Source organism: Rhincodon typus, chromosome 8, assembly GCF_021869965.1.
Source record: "Rhincodon typus isolate 14 chromosome 8, sRhiTyp1.1, whole genome shotgun sequence".
NCBI classification, from domain to species: domain Eukaryota; kingdom Metazoa; phylum Chordata; class Chondrichthyes; order Orectolobiformes; family Rhincodontidae; genus Rhincodon; species Rhincodon typus.
Window position 1 is genome coordinate 46,319,052 of NC_063339.1, and position 14,198 is coordinate 46,333,249.

At 42.4% G+C, this 14,198-nt stretch overlaps 1 protein-coding gene across 5 annotated transcripts in view; it reads left to right on the forward strand.

The window, feature by feature from the left end:
- LOC109935203 (protein TALPID3-like) overlaps positions 1–14,198 on the forward strand; it is a 286,726-nt gene that overhangs the window by 11,223 nt on the left and 261,305 nt on the right. For 3 of the 5 annotated variants that reach the window (XM_048600285.1, XM_048600282.1, XM_020533876.2), the window contains exon 2: positions 10,725–10,801. In XM_048600285.1, coding sequence (XP_048456242.1) covers positions 10,725–10,801 — 77 coding nt within the window. The remainder of the gene's footprint in view (positions 1–10,724; positions 10,802–14,198) is intronic. The other 2 variants (XM_048600283.1, XM_048600284.1) reach the window with 1 other exon arrangement.

Consider the following 14,198-nt stretch of genomic DNA (forward strand, 5'->3'; position numbering starts at 1 on the left):
TTTTGAATCTCCTGTTTACATCTGTTGGCTAGAGCTCCCTGATTGGCCCAGGTTAACAACCCCAACTGAGATTTTCAGAGTCAACATGGTCCAGGTTCCAATCACTACACGAGATTACATTTTGCTTGGCTTCTAATGGCACCCATGTGTGCACATGTCTTCCAATAGGCTCTGAGGAATGTTCATTTAATGTTCTTAAACTGAGATTTCATTCTCTACCTGTCAGTAAGTTGATAATAAGAGGACAGCCAGCTAACAATCACGCCTTTGTACCGTAGCTTTCATAGGCACAATTCTTCGGACTCAAACACAGTCCAAAACTCTGGCTCTTCTTTATTGGATTGGTTGTCTCCCTTTGAGGTCCCAGTTAACATTCAACATCTGCCATGTATTTGATCATAAGGCTTTTCCGGAATCAGAGCATCTATTGAACACTTTTAAGAAGGAAACCGCCTGCAATTAACTTTCAGGCCTTGCATCGTGAACAAATAACTTTGTTTGTTCTCAATTTTTTCAAACCAGCTGCTACTCACAGTTCAAAGGCCGATTTCAGCTCTCAACTCACAGTTCACAGCTCTAAACCAAAATTGATTTTAAAGAGTAAATTAGTGAAGGTCTCAACATGCTCATATAGTAATAATGCTAGTCCAGTTCTGTTTTGGGGTCAATGGTAACCCCAATGTGTGATCCTAGGGGTGATTCAGTGATGATAATGCCATTGAATGTCAAGGGTCAATGTTTAGATGATCTCTTGTTGGAGATGGTCTTATTTAACAATGATATTTGTATGGTGTGAATGTTATTTGCTAATTGTCAGCCCAAATTTGGATATTGTTCTGGTCTTGCTGTATTTGGACGTGGACTGCTTCAATATCTGAGCAGTCATGAATGGGTCTGAATATTGTACAATCATCAACGAACATCCCTATTTATGACCCTCCGATGGAAGAAGGGTCATTGATGCAGTAGCTGAAGGCGATTGTATGTAGAGGAGTACAATCGGAGGAGGAACTCCTGGAACTGAGATTACCAAGTTCCAACAACGGCAATCATCATGTTTTGTGCCAGGTCCAACATTATATGTGATTCTGCAATTGGATAGCATTTGCTGCATAATCCTGTTCAAAGAATTACGCTGACACCCAATTTAGTTTCTTTAATTTGACTCATGGCGGGGTGCATTTGTTTGTTCTGGAACCTATATAAAAATACATGGGACGTTGTTATTTTTGTTTGCAAAAAGCATTCATGTACACTGTCCGTGTTCCAACACACCGATATGTGACATCTGTTTGCTGGTTAATTTCGCACAGCAGTACTGTGAATGATCAGAGTCGACCTGTCTAGTTTAAAACTTAAAACAAAATGTGTCAGTTGACTGTCAGTCATCATTAATTGATGCGTGAGAACACTTCTTTCAATCAGAACTCACTTGCCAACCATGTAGCACTCTCCCTGTGCAGTATAAATGTTGGATTTCCACTTGAAATGGTATTTCTTATGAATTGTCCTGTGGGTGGAGAATAAAAAGCTTTGACACAATGTTACTGTAACAGAATAGTAATTTTTGAATTTCAACAATGATAATTTGAGATATAGATGTATGACAAAAGCAGATGCTTAAAACAATCAGCACACGCTTAACTGGTAGAAGAACCTGCAATTGCCAAAGTTGTTTAAAAAAAAAAGCTACATTTCCTAAACTGTAATATTTTTTTGTTAGTAAATTTTGTGACTGTTTTTTGTCTGTTAGTGGGCTATGGGCATCACTGACTAGGCTAGCATTCATTTAACAAAAATAAAATGAAGGAACTGCGGATGCTGTAAATCAGAAACAAAGACAGAAATTGCTGGAAAAGCTGAGCAGGTCTGGCAGCATCTGTGAAGAGAAATCAGAGTTAATGTTTTGGGTCTGGTGACCCTTCCTCGGAACTGATGGTAGCTAGGAATATGTCGGTTTTTATGCAGAATAAAGGGGCGGGGTTTGCTGGTAGTAAGGCATTCATGTTGGGAGGGGATAGAGCCCAAAGAGAGAGAAGAACATTTGGCCAGATAAAGGCGTGGATAATGATCTGGCTGGGACAGTGAATAGCTGTTAATGGAGACTGTTATTGGCTAATAATATTTTGTGTGTAATAGCAGACTATGTGATTAAAAAGGCCTGACGTGTAGGGGTGGGGACTAGGACAGAGGAGAGTGCAAGCCCTAAAGTTATTGAGCTTGATATTGAGTTCAGAAAGCTGCAGGGTCTCCAAACAGAAAATGAGCTCCTGTTCTTCCAGCTTACTCCTGAGCTTTGCTGGAGGTCTGCAGCAAGCCCGAGACAGAGATATTGGCCAGGGAACAGGGTAGTGTGTTGAAGTGGTGGGGAACTGGAAGCTTGGGGTCATTTCTGTGGGAAGAATGTAGCCACCCAGTCTACGCTTCATTTCCTCAATGTAGAGGAGACCACTTTGTGAGCAGCAAATGCAGTAGACTAGATTGTGGGAAGTGCAGGTGAAGTGCTGCTTCACCTGGAAGGCATGTTTGGGCCCTAGGATACTGAGGAAGGAGGAAGTAAATGGGCAGGTGTTGCACCTTCGGCGATTGCAGGGAAAGGTGCTATGGGGGGAATGTCGAGGAGTGAGTGGACCTGAGTGCCGAGGAGGGCATGGTCCCTGCGGAAGATGGACACAGGAGGGGAGGGGTATATGTGTTTGGTAGTGGCATCTTGCTGGAGGTAGTGGAAATGGTAGCTAGTGATCTTCTGAATGTGGATGCTAGTGGGATGGTAGGTAAGGACAAGGGGAACCCTATCGCTGTTGCGGGAGGGAAGAGGGGGTGAGGGCAGAAGTGTGGGAGATAGGTTGGACCTGGCTGAGGGTCCCGTCAACAATGATGCTGGGGAATCCTCGGTTGAGGAAGCAGGTAGACATTTCGGAGGCTCCCTTGTTGAAGTTGACATTGTTGGAACACGTGACGGAGACAGAGGAACTGGGAGAATGGAATAGAGTCTTTATAGAAAGTAGGGTGCGAGGATGTATTGTCCATGTGACTGGAATTTGGTGGGTTTATAGTGGATATTAGTTGCCAGTCTATCCAAGAAATTGAAACAGATGGCGAGGAAGGGAAGGGAGGAGTCGGAGACGGACCAGATGAAAGTGAGGGTGGGTGGAAATTGGAAGTGAAATCAATAAACCTTTCAATTCCGGATGAGAGACGAAAGCAGCATAGATGATATCTTTGATATACCAGAGAAAGAGTTGTGGATGGGGTCCAGAATAGGACTGGAACAAAGAATGTTTCACTTACCCCACAAAGAGTCGGGCAAACTAGAGTTCATGCGGGCCCCATGGCCACCCCTCTGACCTGAACAAAATGAGAGGAGTTAAAAGAGAAATTGTTGAGGGTGAGGACAAGCTCAGCCAGGTGGAGGAGGCGAGTGGTGGTGGTTGGGGATGGTTCAGGCCTATGTTCCAGGAAGAAGCAGAGAGCCTTGAGACCATCCTGGTGTGGGATGGATGTGTAGAAGGATTGCAAACTGGAACTGATGTAAAGCATCAGGGGAATTGTGGATGTAAGTGGGCAGTGACTGCACCGGGGTGAAAAGACTGAGTCAAGTTAGGAAGAGATGAGTTCTGTGGGGCAGGAGCAGGCAGAAACAGGTCTGTCCGGGCAGTTCTGCTTGTGGATTTTTGGGAGGGAGTACAAGTGAGCTGTGGGGTGTTGGGATACTTTCAGCTTGGACACAGTGCCAAGGAGATCACTAGATGAATTGAGGTTAGTGACTATAGTTGATACAATGGCTTGATGTTCCATGGTAGGGTCACAGTCCAGGGGGAGATAGGAGGAGGTACTTGAGAGCTGGCGTTCAGCCTTTGCAATGTAGAGGACAGCACGCCAGACTACAACAGCAACAGCATTGGCAGGCTTAATAGCAAAGCCAGGGTTGGATCTGAGCGCATGGAGTGCAGTCAGTTTGGTGGGAGATAGTTTGGAATAGGTGCATTCATTGCCCATCTCTTACTGTGCTTGAGAACGTGGTAGTGATCTGTTGCAAACCAAATTAAGAAGCGAGTTCCAGGATTATGACCCAGTGATGGGGTATCAATGGTGATACTGTTCCAAGTTAGGATAGTCCTTGACTTGGAGGGTAACTCTAAGCCACTAATTCTCTAAAGAATCTGTTGCCCTTTGTGGTAGAGATTACGATTTTGGAAGCTGCTATGGAAGGAGCCTTGGTGAATTGCAGTAGTGAATCTTGCAGATCGTGCAGACTGACTCTGCGGTGGTGGTGGTGATGATGAATGGGGTATCAATTGACCTTTGCACTGCTTTTTCCTGGATGGTATTGAGCTTCTTGAGTGTTGTTAGAGCTGCACTCATGCAAGCAATGGAAAGTATTCCATCATAATGCTAACTTGTGCCTGTGGACTGGATGTGGGAGATCAGTAAGTTACAGAAATCTTAGCCTCTGGCCCATTCTTGAAGCCACAGTATTTATATGGCTGGTCCAGTTATGTTTCGAGCCAGTAGTAATCATCAGGCTGTTGAAAGTCAGGGATTCAGTGATGGTAATACCACCGAATATCAAGGGGAGATGGTTAGATTCTCTGTTGTTACCTAGCACCTGTCACATTTAGATTTTTTTCCCCCTTATCAGCCCAAGCCGAGATGTGGTCCCAGCCTTTCTGTATTTGGACATGTTGTGCTTCAGCATTTGAGAGATTGTGAATGGTGCTGAACATTGTACATTTAACAGTGAACATCCTCGTTTCTGAACTTATGATTGAATAAAGGTAATTGATGATCAGCTGAAGATGGTTGGGCCGAGGAAAATGCCCCAAAGAACAGAGGTCATTGCAGTGGTATGCCCATGCCTCCGGGCCAGGAGGCCTGAGTTCAAATCCACACACCCCTTCCCACCTTTCTAGTGGTGTGTCATAACATGTCTGAACAGGTGGGTTTAAAACAGTGCCCCAGGCAGGTCTGCAATGATGTCCTGGGACTGAAAAGATTGACCTTCAATGAGCACAATCATCTTTTACAGTAGGTATGATGCCAACCAGTGGAGAATTTTCCCACTGATTTACTGGGCCCTTTGATGCCATACTCCATTAAATGTTGCCTTGTTGTCAAGACAAGTCACCCTCACTTCCCCTCTGGAGTTCAGCTCTTTTGCCCACGTTTGAATCAAGATAGTAATGAGGCCTGGAGCTGAATGGTCCTATTGAAACCCAAGCTCAGCAATAATGAATAGGTCCAAAAGACTGTAAGATGTAGGAGCACAAGGAGGCCAATCAGCTCATTGAGTCTGCTCTGTCATTCAGTGAGATCTTGGCTGATCTGGTGACCCTCAACTCCATGCTCCTGCCTTTTTCCCATAACCCTTGTTTCCCTAACTGAAAGCCATGAAGGTATGAAGCGATTTCTCTAGGCCTTGGGCTATTTCATGTTGTGCTCCAAGAACATCTGCAGCCCGTTCCTTAAGGCCAACAGACTCCCACTAGTTACACTGAAACCACTTGAACCTGACTACATTTAAATGTAGGCGTTTGAGAGCTCCATGTAAAAGCTATCAGCATTTTCACTTTAGGAGTTAAGGTCACAGTTAGTTTAAAACTATGGAGATTTTGCAGAAAGGGATTCCAGTGTGAATATTTTACAAGGGTTGGGTTTGTTACAAAAGATGTTTTTCTTTGAAACTTGTAAAGGAGTGTTTTAGGATTAATGGTATTGTACTTCTGCTGTATGTTTAAAACTCTGCATTCGTGTTATACGTAAATATATTCCAATTTACCTTTCTTTATGCATAATAAGTTTCTATTTTATCGGTAGTAAAATTTGCAACATTGTGTATTTCTGTCTCTGAGAGACCACCTGGTGAAAACCAAAAGAGACAGAATATGACCTGTAAAGGCAGATTTTAGTTTCGAATCTGAGTTGTTGGATAATAAGATCAAGCAGGATCACAACATTAGGGTATGATTTAACAAGTGTGACGATGTCAGGCTGTTGCTTGGCTAGTCTATGGGTCAGCTCCCCAAATTTTAGCACAACTCACCAGATGTTATTAAGGACAGTTTTGCAAAGTCAACACGATTGGGTTTGATGTTGTTGTTTTTGATGTCTCAATCGATGTTGAGTGGTATGACAGTTTCATCCCTTCTTTTTAGTCTTTGTAATTGATATAATTGTGTAGCTTGCTTGGCATTTCAGATGGCATTTAGGAGTCAGTCACATTGCGTTGCTTGTATGCTGGAATTGTATATAGGTCTGAACAGCTAAGGATGGCAGAGAAGAAAATTAACGAACCAGATGCGTTTTTAATAACAATTGACAATGGTTCCAGAGTAACCATGAATGAGATGATTTTTTTTGAACACATTTTTTAATTAATTCGTACTTTTTAAATGAATTCAGAAGTTCATAATGGGATTTGCACCTGCAATAACTCAGGAAGCCTGACTGGAAAGGGGTATCCTTAGTTGTTAAACACTACACTTTATTTTATAGAGTGCAGGGCTGGATGAACACAGCAGGCCAAGCAGCATCACAGGAGCAGAGAGGCTGACGTTTTGGGCCTAGACCCTTCATCAGAAAAGGGGGAGGGGAAGGGGGTTCTGAAATAAATAGGGAGAGAGTGGGAGGTGGATAGAAGATGGACAGAGGAGAGGATAGGTGGAGAGGAAACAAACAGGTCGAAGAGGCGGGGATGGGGCCAGTAAAGGTGAGTGTAGGTGGGGAGTTAGGGAGGGAATAGGTCAGTCCAGGGAGGACGGACAGGTCAAGGGGGCGGGATGAGGTTAGTCGGTAGGAGGTGGAGGTGCGGCTTGAGGTGGGAGGAGGGGATAGGTGGGAGGAAGAACAGGTTAGGGAGGCAGGGACGAGCTGGACTGGTTTTGGGATGCGGTAGGGGGAGGGGAGATTTTGAAGCTTGTGAAATCCACATTGATACCATTGGGCTGCAGGGTTCCCAGGTAGCTAGGAAAATTTTGGTTTATATGCGAAAAATAGGGAGGGGGATGTGGTAGGGAGTAAACGATAGGATAGAGCCTGAAGAGAGAGAAGAGCAGTTGAATAGACAAAGGAGTTGATAGTGATCTGGCTTGGAGGGTGAGTAGTTGTTAATTGTGACTCATAATAGGTGGTGTGTAATGGCAGCTTATGTGATAACAAGTCCTGGTGTGTGGGGTAGGGGGCTAGGACATGGGAGAGTTTGGACCCTAAAATTATTGAACTCGATATTGAATCTGGAGGGCTGCAGCGTCCCCAAGCGGAAATTGAGGTGTTGTTCTTCCAACTTGCCTTGAGCTCCGCTGGAACACGGCAGCAAGCCAGAGACGGAGATATTGGCATGGGAACAGGGTGATGTGTTAAAGTGGCAGGCAACAGGTAGTTCAGGGTCTTTTTTGTGAGCAGAACGTAGATGTTCTGCGAAGCGGTCACCCAGTCTACGCCTTGTTTCCCAATGTAGAGGAGACCACATTGTAAGCAGCAAATGCAGTATACTAGATTCTGGGAAGTGCAGGTGAAGTGTTGCTTGGGCCCTTGGATACTGGGGAAGGGAGGCGGTAAATGGGCAGGTGTTGCACCTTCACTGCTTGCAGAGGAAGGTGCTGTGGGCCTACGGGGGCTGGGCGGTGGGGGGGCAGTGGGCTGGGGGTGAAGGAAGAGTGGACTAGGGTGTCCCAGAGGGAATGGTCCCTGCGGGACGCGGACCTATCCTGGGTTATCGCGCACAACCGAGCGAAGTGCCTACCACCAAAATCAGTGATCTGGAAACTATTGGAGAAAATTCTGAAGGAGCAAATTAATACCCACTTGGAAAGGCATGTGTTAATTAGGGTTAGTCAGCATGGCTTTGTCAGAGGGAGGTCATGCCTAACAAATTTGTAAGAATTTTTCAAAAATGTGATCAAATGTGTAGATGAGGGAAGTTCAGTTGATGTAGTTTATATGGATTTAAGCAAAGCTTTTAACAAAGTCAAGTCCCACATGGGAGACTGCTTGAGAAGGTTAAAACACATGGAATTGAGGGAAACTTGGTGAGATGGATCAAAAATTGACTTAGTGAGAGGACACAAAGGGTAGTGGTAGAAGGCTGTATGTCTTCCATGGTGACCAAGTAACTGTGACTTTTTATTTTCCTTTTTAACTATTAACTGCCACCAGTTTGAAAAAAACCATGCAGCTACCTGGATATTTACATGCAAAGCCTGTTGTGGGCATTGCAAGCCATCAAAAGGGAGAATGGGAAGAGGCGTGGGTCTGTTTTATTTAGTGCTTGTGAGGGCCGATGGATTACTAGCCCTTAACGTTATCATGATGCCACTATCCCACGCACACGCACACGCACACACCCCCACCCCGCCATCCCCAACAGTCTGTTTGTTTTTTTTTAATTTTATTTTTATATCTGGAAGTGTTATCACACACAGTTGAATGGCTTTCCCAACTCCAAATCACCGTGATACTTTTTTTATATTTTACTGTTAACCATCACCAGTAAATCACCCATGTAGCCGATTATAAAGTGTGACTGCTTTATTGTTTTCTCAAAATCACTGTGACTACTTTTTTTTAATCAACCGCCAACAGTAAAACACAGAAGCCATCAATTAGATTTTTACATGCAAAGCCTGTTATTGGCAATGCCAGTCTACTTTATAGATATTTTTAATCAATCCGTTCGGACATGCTGTTACTCACCTCTGGAGCAGTTGAGACTTGAATGATTTTCCCCACCACCAAATCACCATGACGTTTTTTAAATTTTTAATGATGAACTACCATCACTTCACCTGTGTAGACAATTAGAAGTTTGCATGCAAGCCAATTATGGGCGACACAAGTCATCAGAAGTGAGGGGGAATGGTGGGAGGGCAGGGTAGGAAGAGCAGGAAGGGATGAAATCAATCGGGTCTGCTTTATTTATTTTTCTGCTGCGTCCACTTTATCAGTCTGTCTTATCTATCTATCATCAGCCTGTTCAGGGATGTTATGACACCCCTCTGGAGGAGTTGGGACTATAGAACACAGACCTCCTGGCACAGCGGTGGGGACACCATCACTGTGCCACAAGAGCCCTTGGGTCTGCTTTATTTCATTTTGCATCAATCTCTTCAGACATGTTATGGCACATGTCTATGGTTTGCGACTTGAATCCAGGCTTCTTGGCTCAGAGGTGGGGACACTACTACTGTGCCCACAAAAGCCCTATAGGGTCGGCTTGATTTTATTTTATTTTTAATCACCAGTTCAAGGTTTTTCTTTCCCATCTCTGAGCAGGTGGGACTTGAGCCCAGATCTCCTGGTTCAGAGGTAGGGATATTACCACTGACCTCGAGTGACCATAAAATCACAGATGAAAAATGTAGTTGGCAGGACCTGATGCTGTGCTGGGAAACCCAAATGGATTTCAGATCCATTGCCTAAACCACTTGGCCATGCCTACAAGACACTAATGAGGAAACACTGTTTGCCACCAGCATTTCATGCAAATGTTTCTGCATTGTTTTGAACCAGGGCCCTTTCATGTGGAAAATGAATTGGATAACCACTTCACCATAGAAACAAGAGGCTTGGGTCTGATTTACTCCTTTTTTTTCAATACCTCGAAATCTTACCACACATAACAGAGTGAGTTTCCAATCACCAAATCATCCTTTCGTTTTATTTTTCCTTTAACTACCATTGGTAATCACCTGTGTGGCAAATGAAGGGTCTGCTTTCCAAAGGGCTCAGGTGAGGAGTTCCAACAGGCCTGTTACCAAGGGAACGCCTACTTAAGTTCCACAAGGAGATTAATTCGTGATTCCCCATGGAACTTGTAGGCGTTATCACAGAACCCATGTCCCTAGAGCACTAGCCTGGGCATTGGATTATCTGTCTGTTGACATTTATCACAACATCATTCCTTCCCCCTCATATCATTAAATTCACCAGTGGCCTTAGAAATCTTTTATTCAAAACAAAGCTACCAAAGTCATTGCTAATAACAGTGAAAATTTAAGTCATCACTGTTTCAAATGAGTCTGCAAAAATTATTTGGATTGCATTGATGTTCATACTTTTTGGTTCTCGAAGTGAATTAAATGACAATCGATGAAGGCATAAAATTATACTTGTTTGGAAAACTTAGAAAATTCTGCTTCCATCATTCAAGGAGAAATTATTTCCTTTTAAAAACTTGTTCGCAAATCTTGAAGTATTGAAGCAAGATGATTTGTTGACACCAGCAACACACAACCAAAGTTCTTTTCTGGCACAAAATATTGTAAACATTCTCTAAATGTTTCTAATATTTTTATTTCTGTACCACAGGATAAATTAAAATATTTCTTATCTTCCTAGGAATACAGTAGCTTCATAATATACAGTTTTTCAAGTTTTATTGTATGTGTATTATTGCATTTAGAAACATGAAAGAGAAGAGAACCTTTAGAAAACAAATCTGGTCTTTTGCCAATTTCCGTTATTTCCAATTTAAGGAAATCAACATAACTGTTTATTCTTTATTAATTGTAAGTACTAAAAATTGCATGGTTTTGCTAGTTTTATTTAATTATGTGTTGGAATTTCTAAAATAAAGGCTCCGTGAAAGAAAGGTGAATATTTTGAAAACATTTTGCTGTTATTTGTATTTTATGAATATAGGCTGATTTTTGAATTAAACTTTTAGTATATGTGGCTCTTTTCCAAGGATTGTTGTTTTAAATTTATTCATAATTATTTTATTTCAGCAGATGAATATGACCTTCGAACAAAATCAAGTGGTCAGCAAACTCAAAGAGAAAGCAACTATACATTACAAAAATGGGTAGGAACGTATTTCATTACCTGAAAATTGAGTCTAGCATTGAGAAGCTTGTCTCCTCTCTGACACTGGCAGTGTATACTGCATTTTCTCTGGTGAAAAACCTGTTACATTTCAGTCTAGGTTGGTGATTGAAAGTGTGTTTTTCTTCTGGTGTTATGTAAAATGTGTTTAGTTGTACCAAAGCAGTTGCTTGTGTATGACATTAGGGAGTTTGCAAGCTGTTATGCTCTAAGAGAAACTTAAACAGGTCAATTTAAATAACATTTGTATTGGGGAATGCTGGGCAGGGATGGGCTGTATGTACATTGTTTAAAACTATAATTCTAAAAATTAATTTTCAAATACCTCCAACTGATTATCTAAATTTGTTGATATCAGTATAGCTTGGCAAGCTGATTGAGAACTTATTGATCAAAGAGATAGCAGCTGTGTAAAGGGTTATTTCAAAACCTTTAGAATCACTGAATTCAAAAAAAATGGACAAAACAGTTTAAAAAAAAAAGCATAAACAAGTCAGCTGCTTGTGACTTTCGTGCTTGTGTAGGTGCCCAAAACAAATCTGTTCCACTCACTTCTCCCTCCCCCTCCCGCTCTCGTTTTCTTGGAATAAAGGTGGGATTTTCAAGATGGCAGCCTGTAACTGGTGGAATACCACAGGGATCAAAGATGGGGTCACAGCCACCTACAATATATATTAATGAACTGGATGATGGAAGTGAATGTATTGCTAGTTTTGTGGACTAGATGAAAATAGGTGGGGAGGCAAATGGAGAGGATGACGCAGTCTTCAAAAGGATAAAAAACATTAAGTAAATGGGCAAAAACTTGGCTGGAATACAATGTGGGAAAATATAAGGTAATGCACTTTGGCAGGAAGAATAGAGGAGTTGAGTATCATTTAAATGGAGGAAGACTGCAGGAAGCTGCAGCATAGAAGGAATAGTGCATGAATCACGAAAAGATCGGTACGCAATGGTGAAGGCAAGTGGAATGCTCCCTTTATTTATAAGGAAATGGAATATAAATATAGATACCTTACCAAAACTAGGGAAGACACAACACAGACCACACCTAAACAGTATGAGCAGTTTTGGTCCCCTTATATAAGGGAAGACATACTGACATTGAAAACAATCCAGGAAAGGTTCTTGGTGAGGTTGATTCTGGGTATGGAGGAATTTTCTTATGAGGAAATGTATAGTAGGTTGGGTGTGCAGTCATTGCAGTTTAAAAGAATGAAAGCTGACCTTATTGAAACATTATAAGATTCCTGAGAAACTTGACTGGAAAAATGTGCAGAGGGTTGTTTTCCCCTTGTGGAAGAGCCTAGGATCAGAGGACATAATCTCGGATCAAAGGTTTCTCATTTAAGACAGAAATTGAGGGTAGTGAGTCTGTAACAAAGTTGTAGCAATGGACTTGAAGGTGTGGGATAAGAACAGAAATGTTTTCATCTTGTGCTTTGTGGTCATGACAATTAGTTTTAGTCAGTCTATAATAACCTATGTAGTAAAGCTAAAGCAGTGATTGTGGGCAAGACAATGGAGATATGGATCAGGATTGGCCTGGGGAGACTGGCTAAATCCCTAACTGGGTGAGCTGGGACAATTTTGCCAACAAACAATTTTGATATAGGAGGTTGAGGGGTGATTTACAGAGGTTTATAAAATCAAGAGGGGGACATAGATGAGGTGAATAGCAAAGGTCTTTTTCATCGGGTAGGGGAATGGAAAACTAGAGGGCATAGCTTTAAGGCGAGAGGGAAAAGATTTAAAAGGACCTTTTTAGGTATAGTTACAACATTTAAAAGACGTTTGGACAAGTACATGAATAGGAAAGGGTGAGAGGGATATGGGCCAAATGCAGGCAGATGGGGCTAGTTTAGTTTGGAAAACCTGGTTGGCATGGACTGAGTAGGACCGAAGGGTCTATTTCTGTACTGTATGACTCTGAGATGTGTGTGAAAATATCCTGAGGGACAGGATTTACATGTATTTGGAAAGGCAAGGACTGATTAGGGATATTCAACATTGGTCTGTGTGTGGGAAATCCTGTCTCTCAAACCTGATTGAGTTTTTGATGAAGTAACAAAGAGGACTGATCAGAGCGGAGTGGTGGACATGATGTATATAGACTTCAGTAAGACATTCAACAAAGTTTCTCATGGTAGACTGGTTAGCAAGGTTAGATCACATGGAATACAGGGAGAACTAGCCATTTAAATACAGAACTGGCTTGAAGGTAGAAGACAGAGGGTGATGGTGGAGGGTTGCTTTTCAGACTAAAGGCCTGTGACCAGCAGTGTAAAAGGATTGACGCTGGGTCTGCTACTTTTCATCATTTATATAAACGATTTGGACGTGAACATAGGAGGTATGGTTAGTAAGGAGGTGTAGTGGACTGCGAAGTAGGCTACCTCAGAGTACAACAGGATCTTGATTAGATGGGCCAATGGGCTGAGGAGTGGTAGATGGAGTTTAATTTAGATAACTGTGAGGTACTGCATTTTGGAAAGGCAAATCAGGACAGAACTTATACACTTAATGGGAAGGTCCTGGGGAGTGTTTCTGAGCAAAGGTACCTTGGACTGCAGGTTCATTCTTCCTTGAAAGTGAAGTCCCAGGTTGACAGGATAGTGAAGAAGGTGTTTGGTATGTTTGCTTTTATTGGTCAGTGCATTGAGTCTGGGAGTTGGGAGGTCATGCTGCGGCTGTACAAGATATTGGTTAGGCCACTTTTGGAATATTGTATGCAATTCTGGCCTTCCTGCTATAAGAAGGATATTATGAAACTTGGAAGAGTTCAGAAAAGATCTACAAGGATGTTTGCCAGGGTTGGAGGTTTTGAGCTACAGGGAGAAGCTCAATAGACTGGGACATTTTTCTCTGGAGCATCGGGGGCTGAGGAGTGACCTTATAAAGGTTTGTTAAATCTCGAGGGGCATGGATAGGGTATATTTCCCCAGGGTCCTCGTGGACACTCACTGTGCTTTGTTCTGTAGTGGCTTTATAACTCTGAAATGACCGACAATCTACTCAGCCGTCAGAGTCACATTACTCTAAATCTGCAGTCACCTAGAGGGCAAACTGTGTAAAGATAACACATTTCCTCTGCTGAAGGAGATTAGTGAACCAGATGGGTTTTTACAACAATCCAACAGTTTCACAATCACCTTTAAAGACTAGCTTTCTAGTCCAGATTTATGAATTGAATTCCCCAGCTGCCATGGTAGGATCTTCCATCAGTTCACGATCTTTTCCAAGGACTGTTCATTTTCGGGTATATTTGCAGAATTCGTACTGTATTTTTGGCCTTCCACATCTTGTCTCATTTTGCCAGTCCATAGATCTTACCTTTTACCCTTATCTTGCAAACTTTGCCAATGTTTGTATTTGCC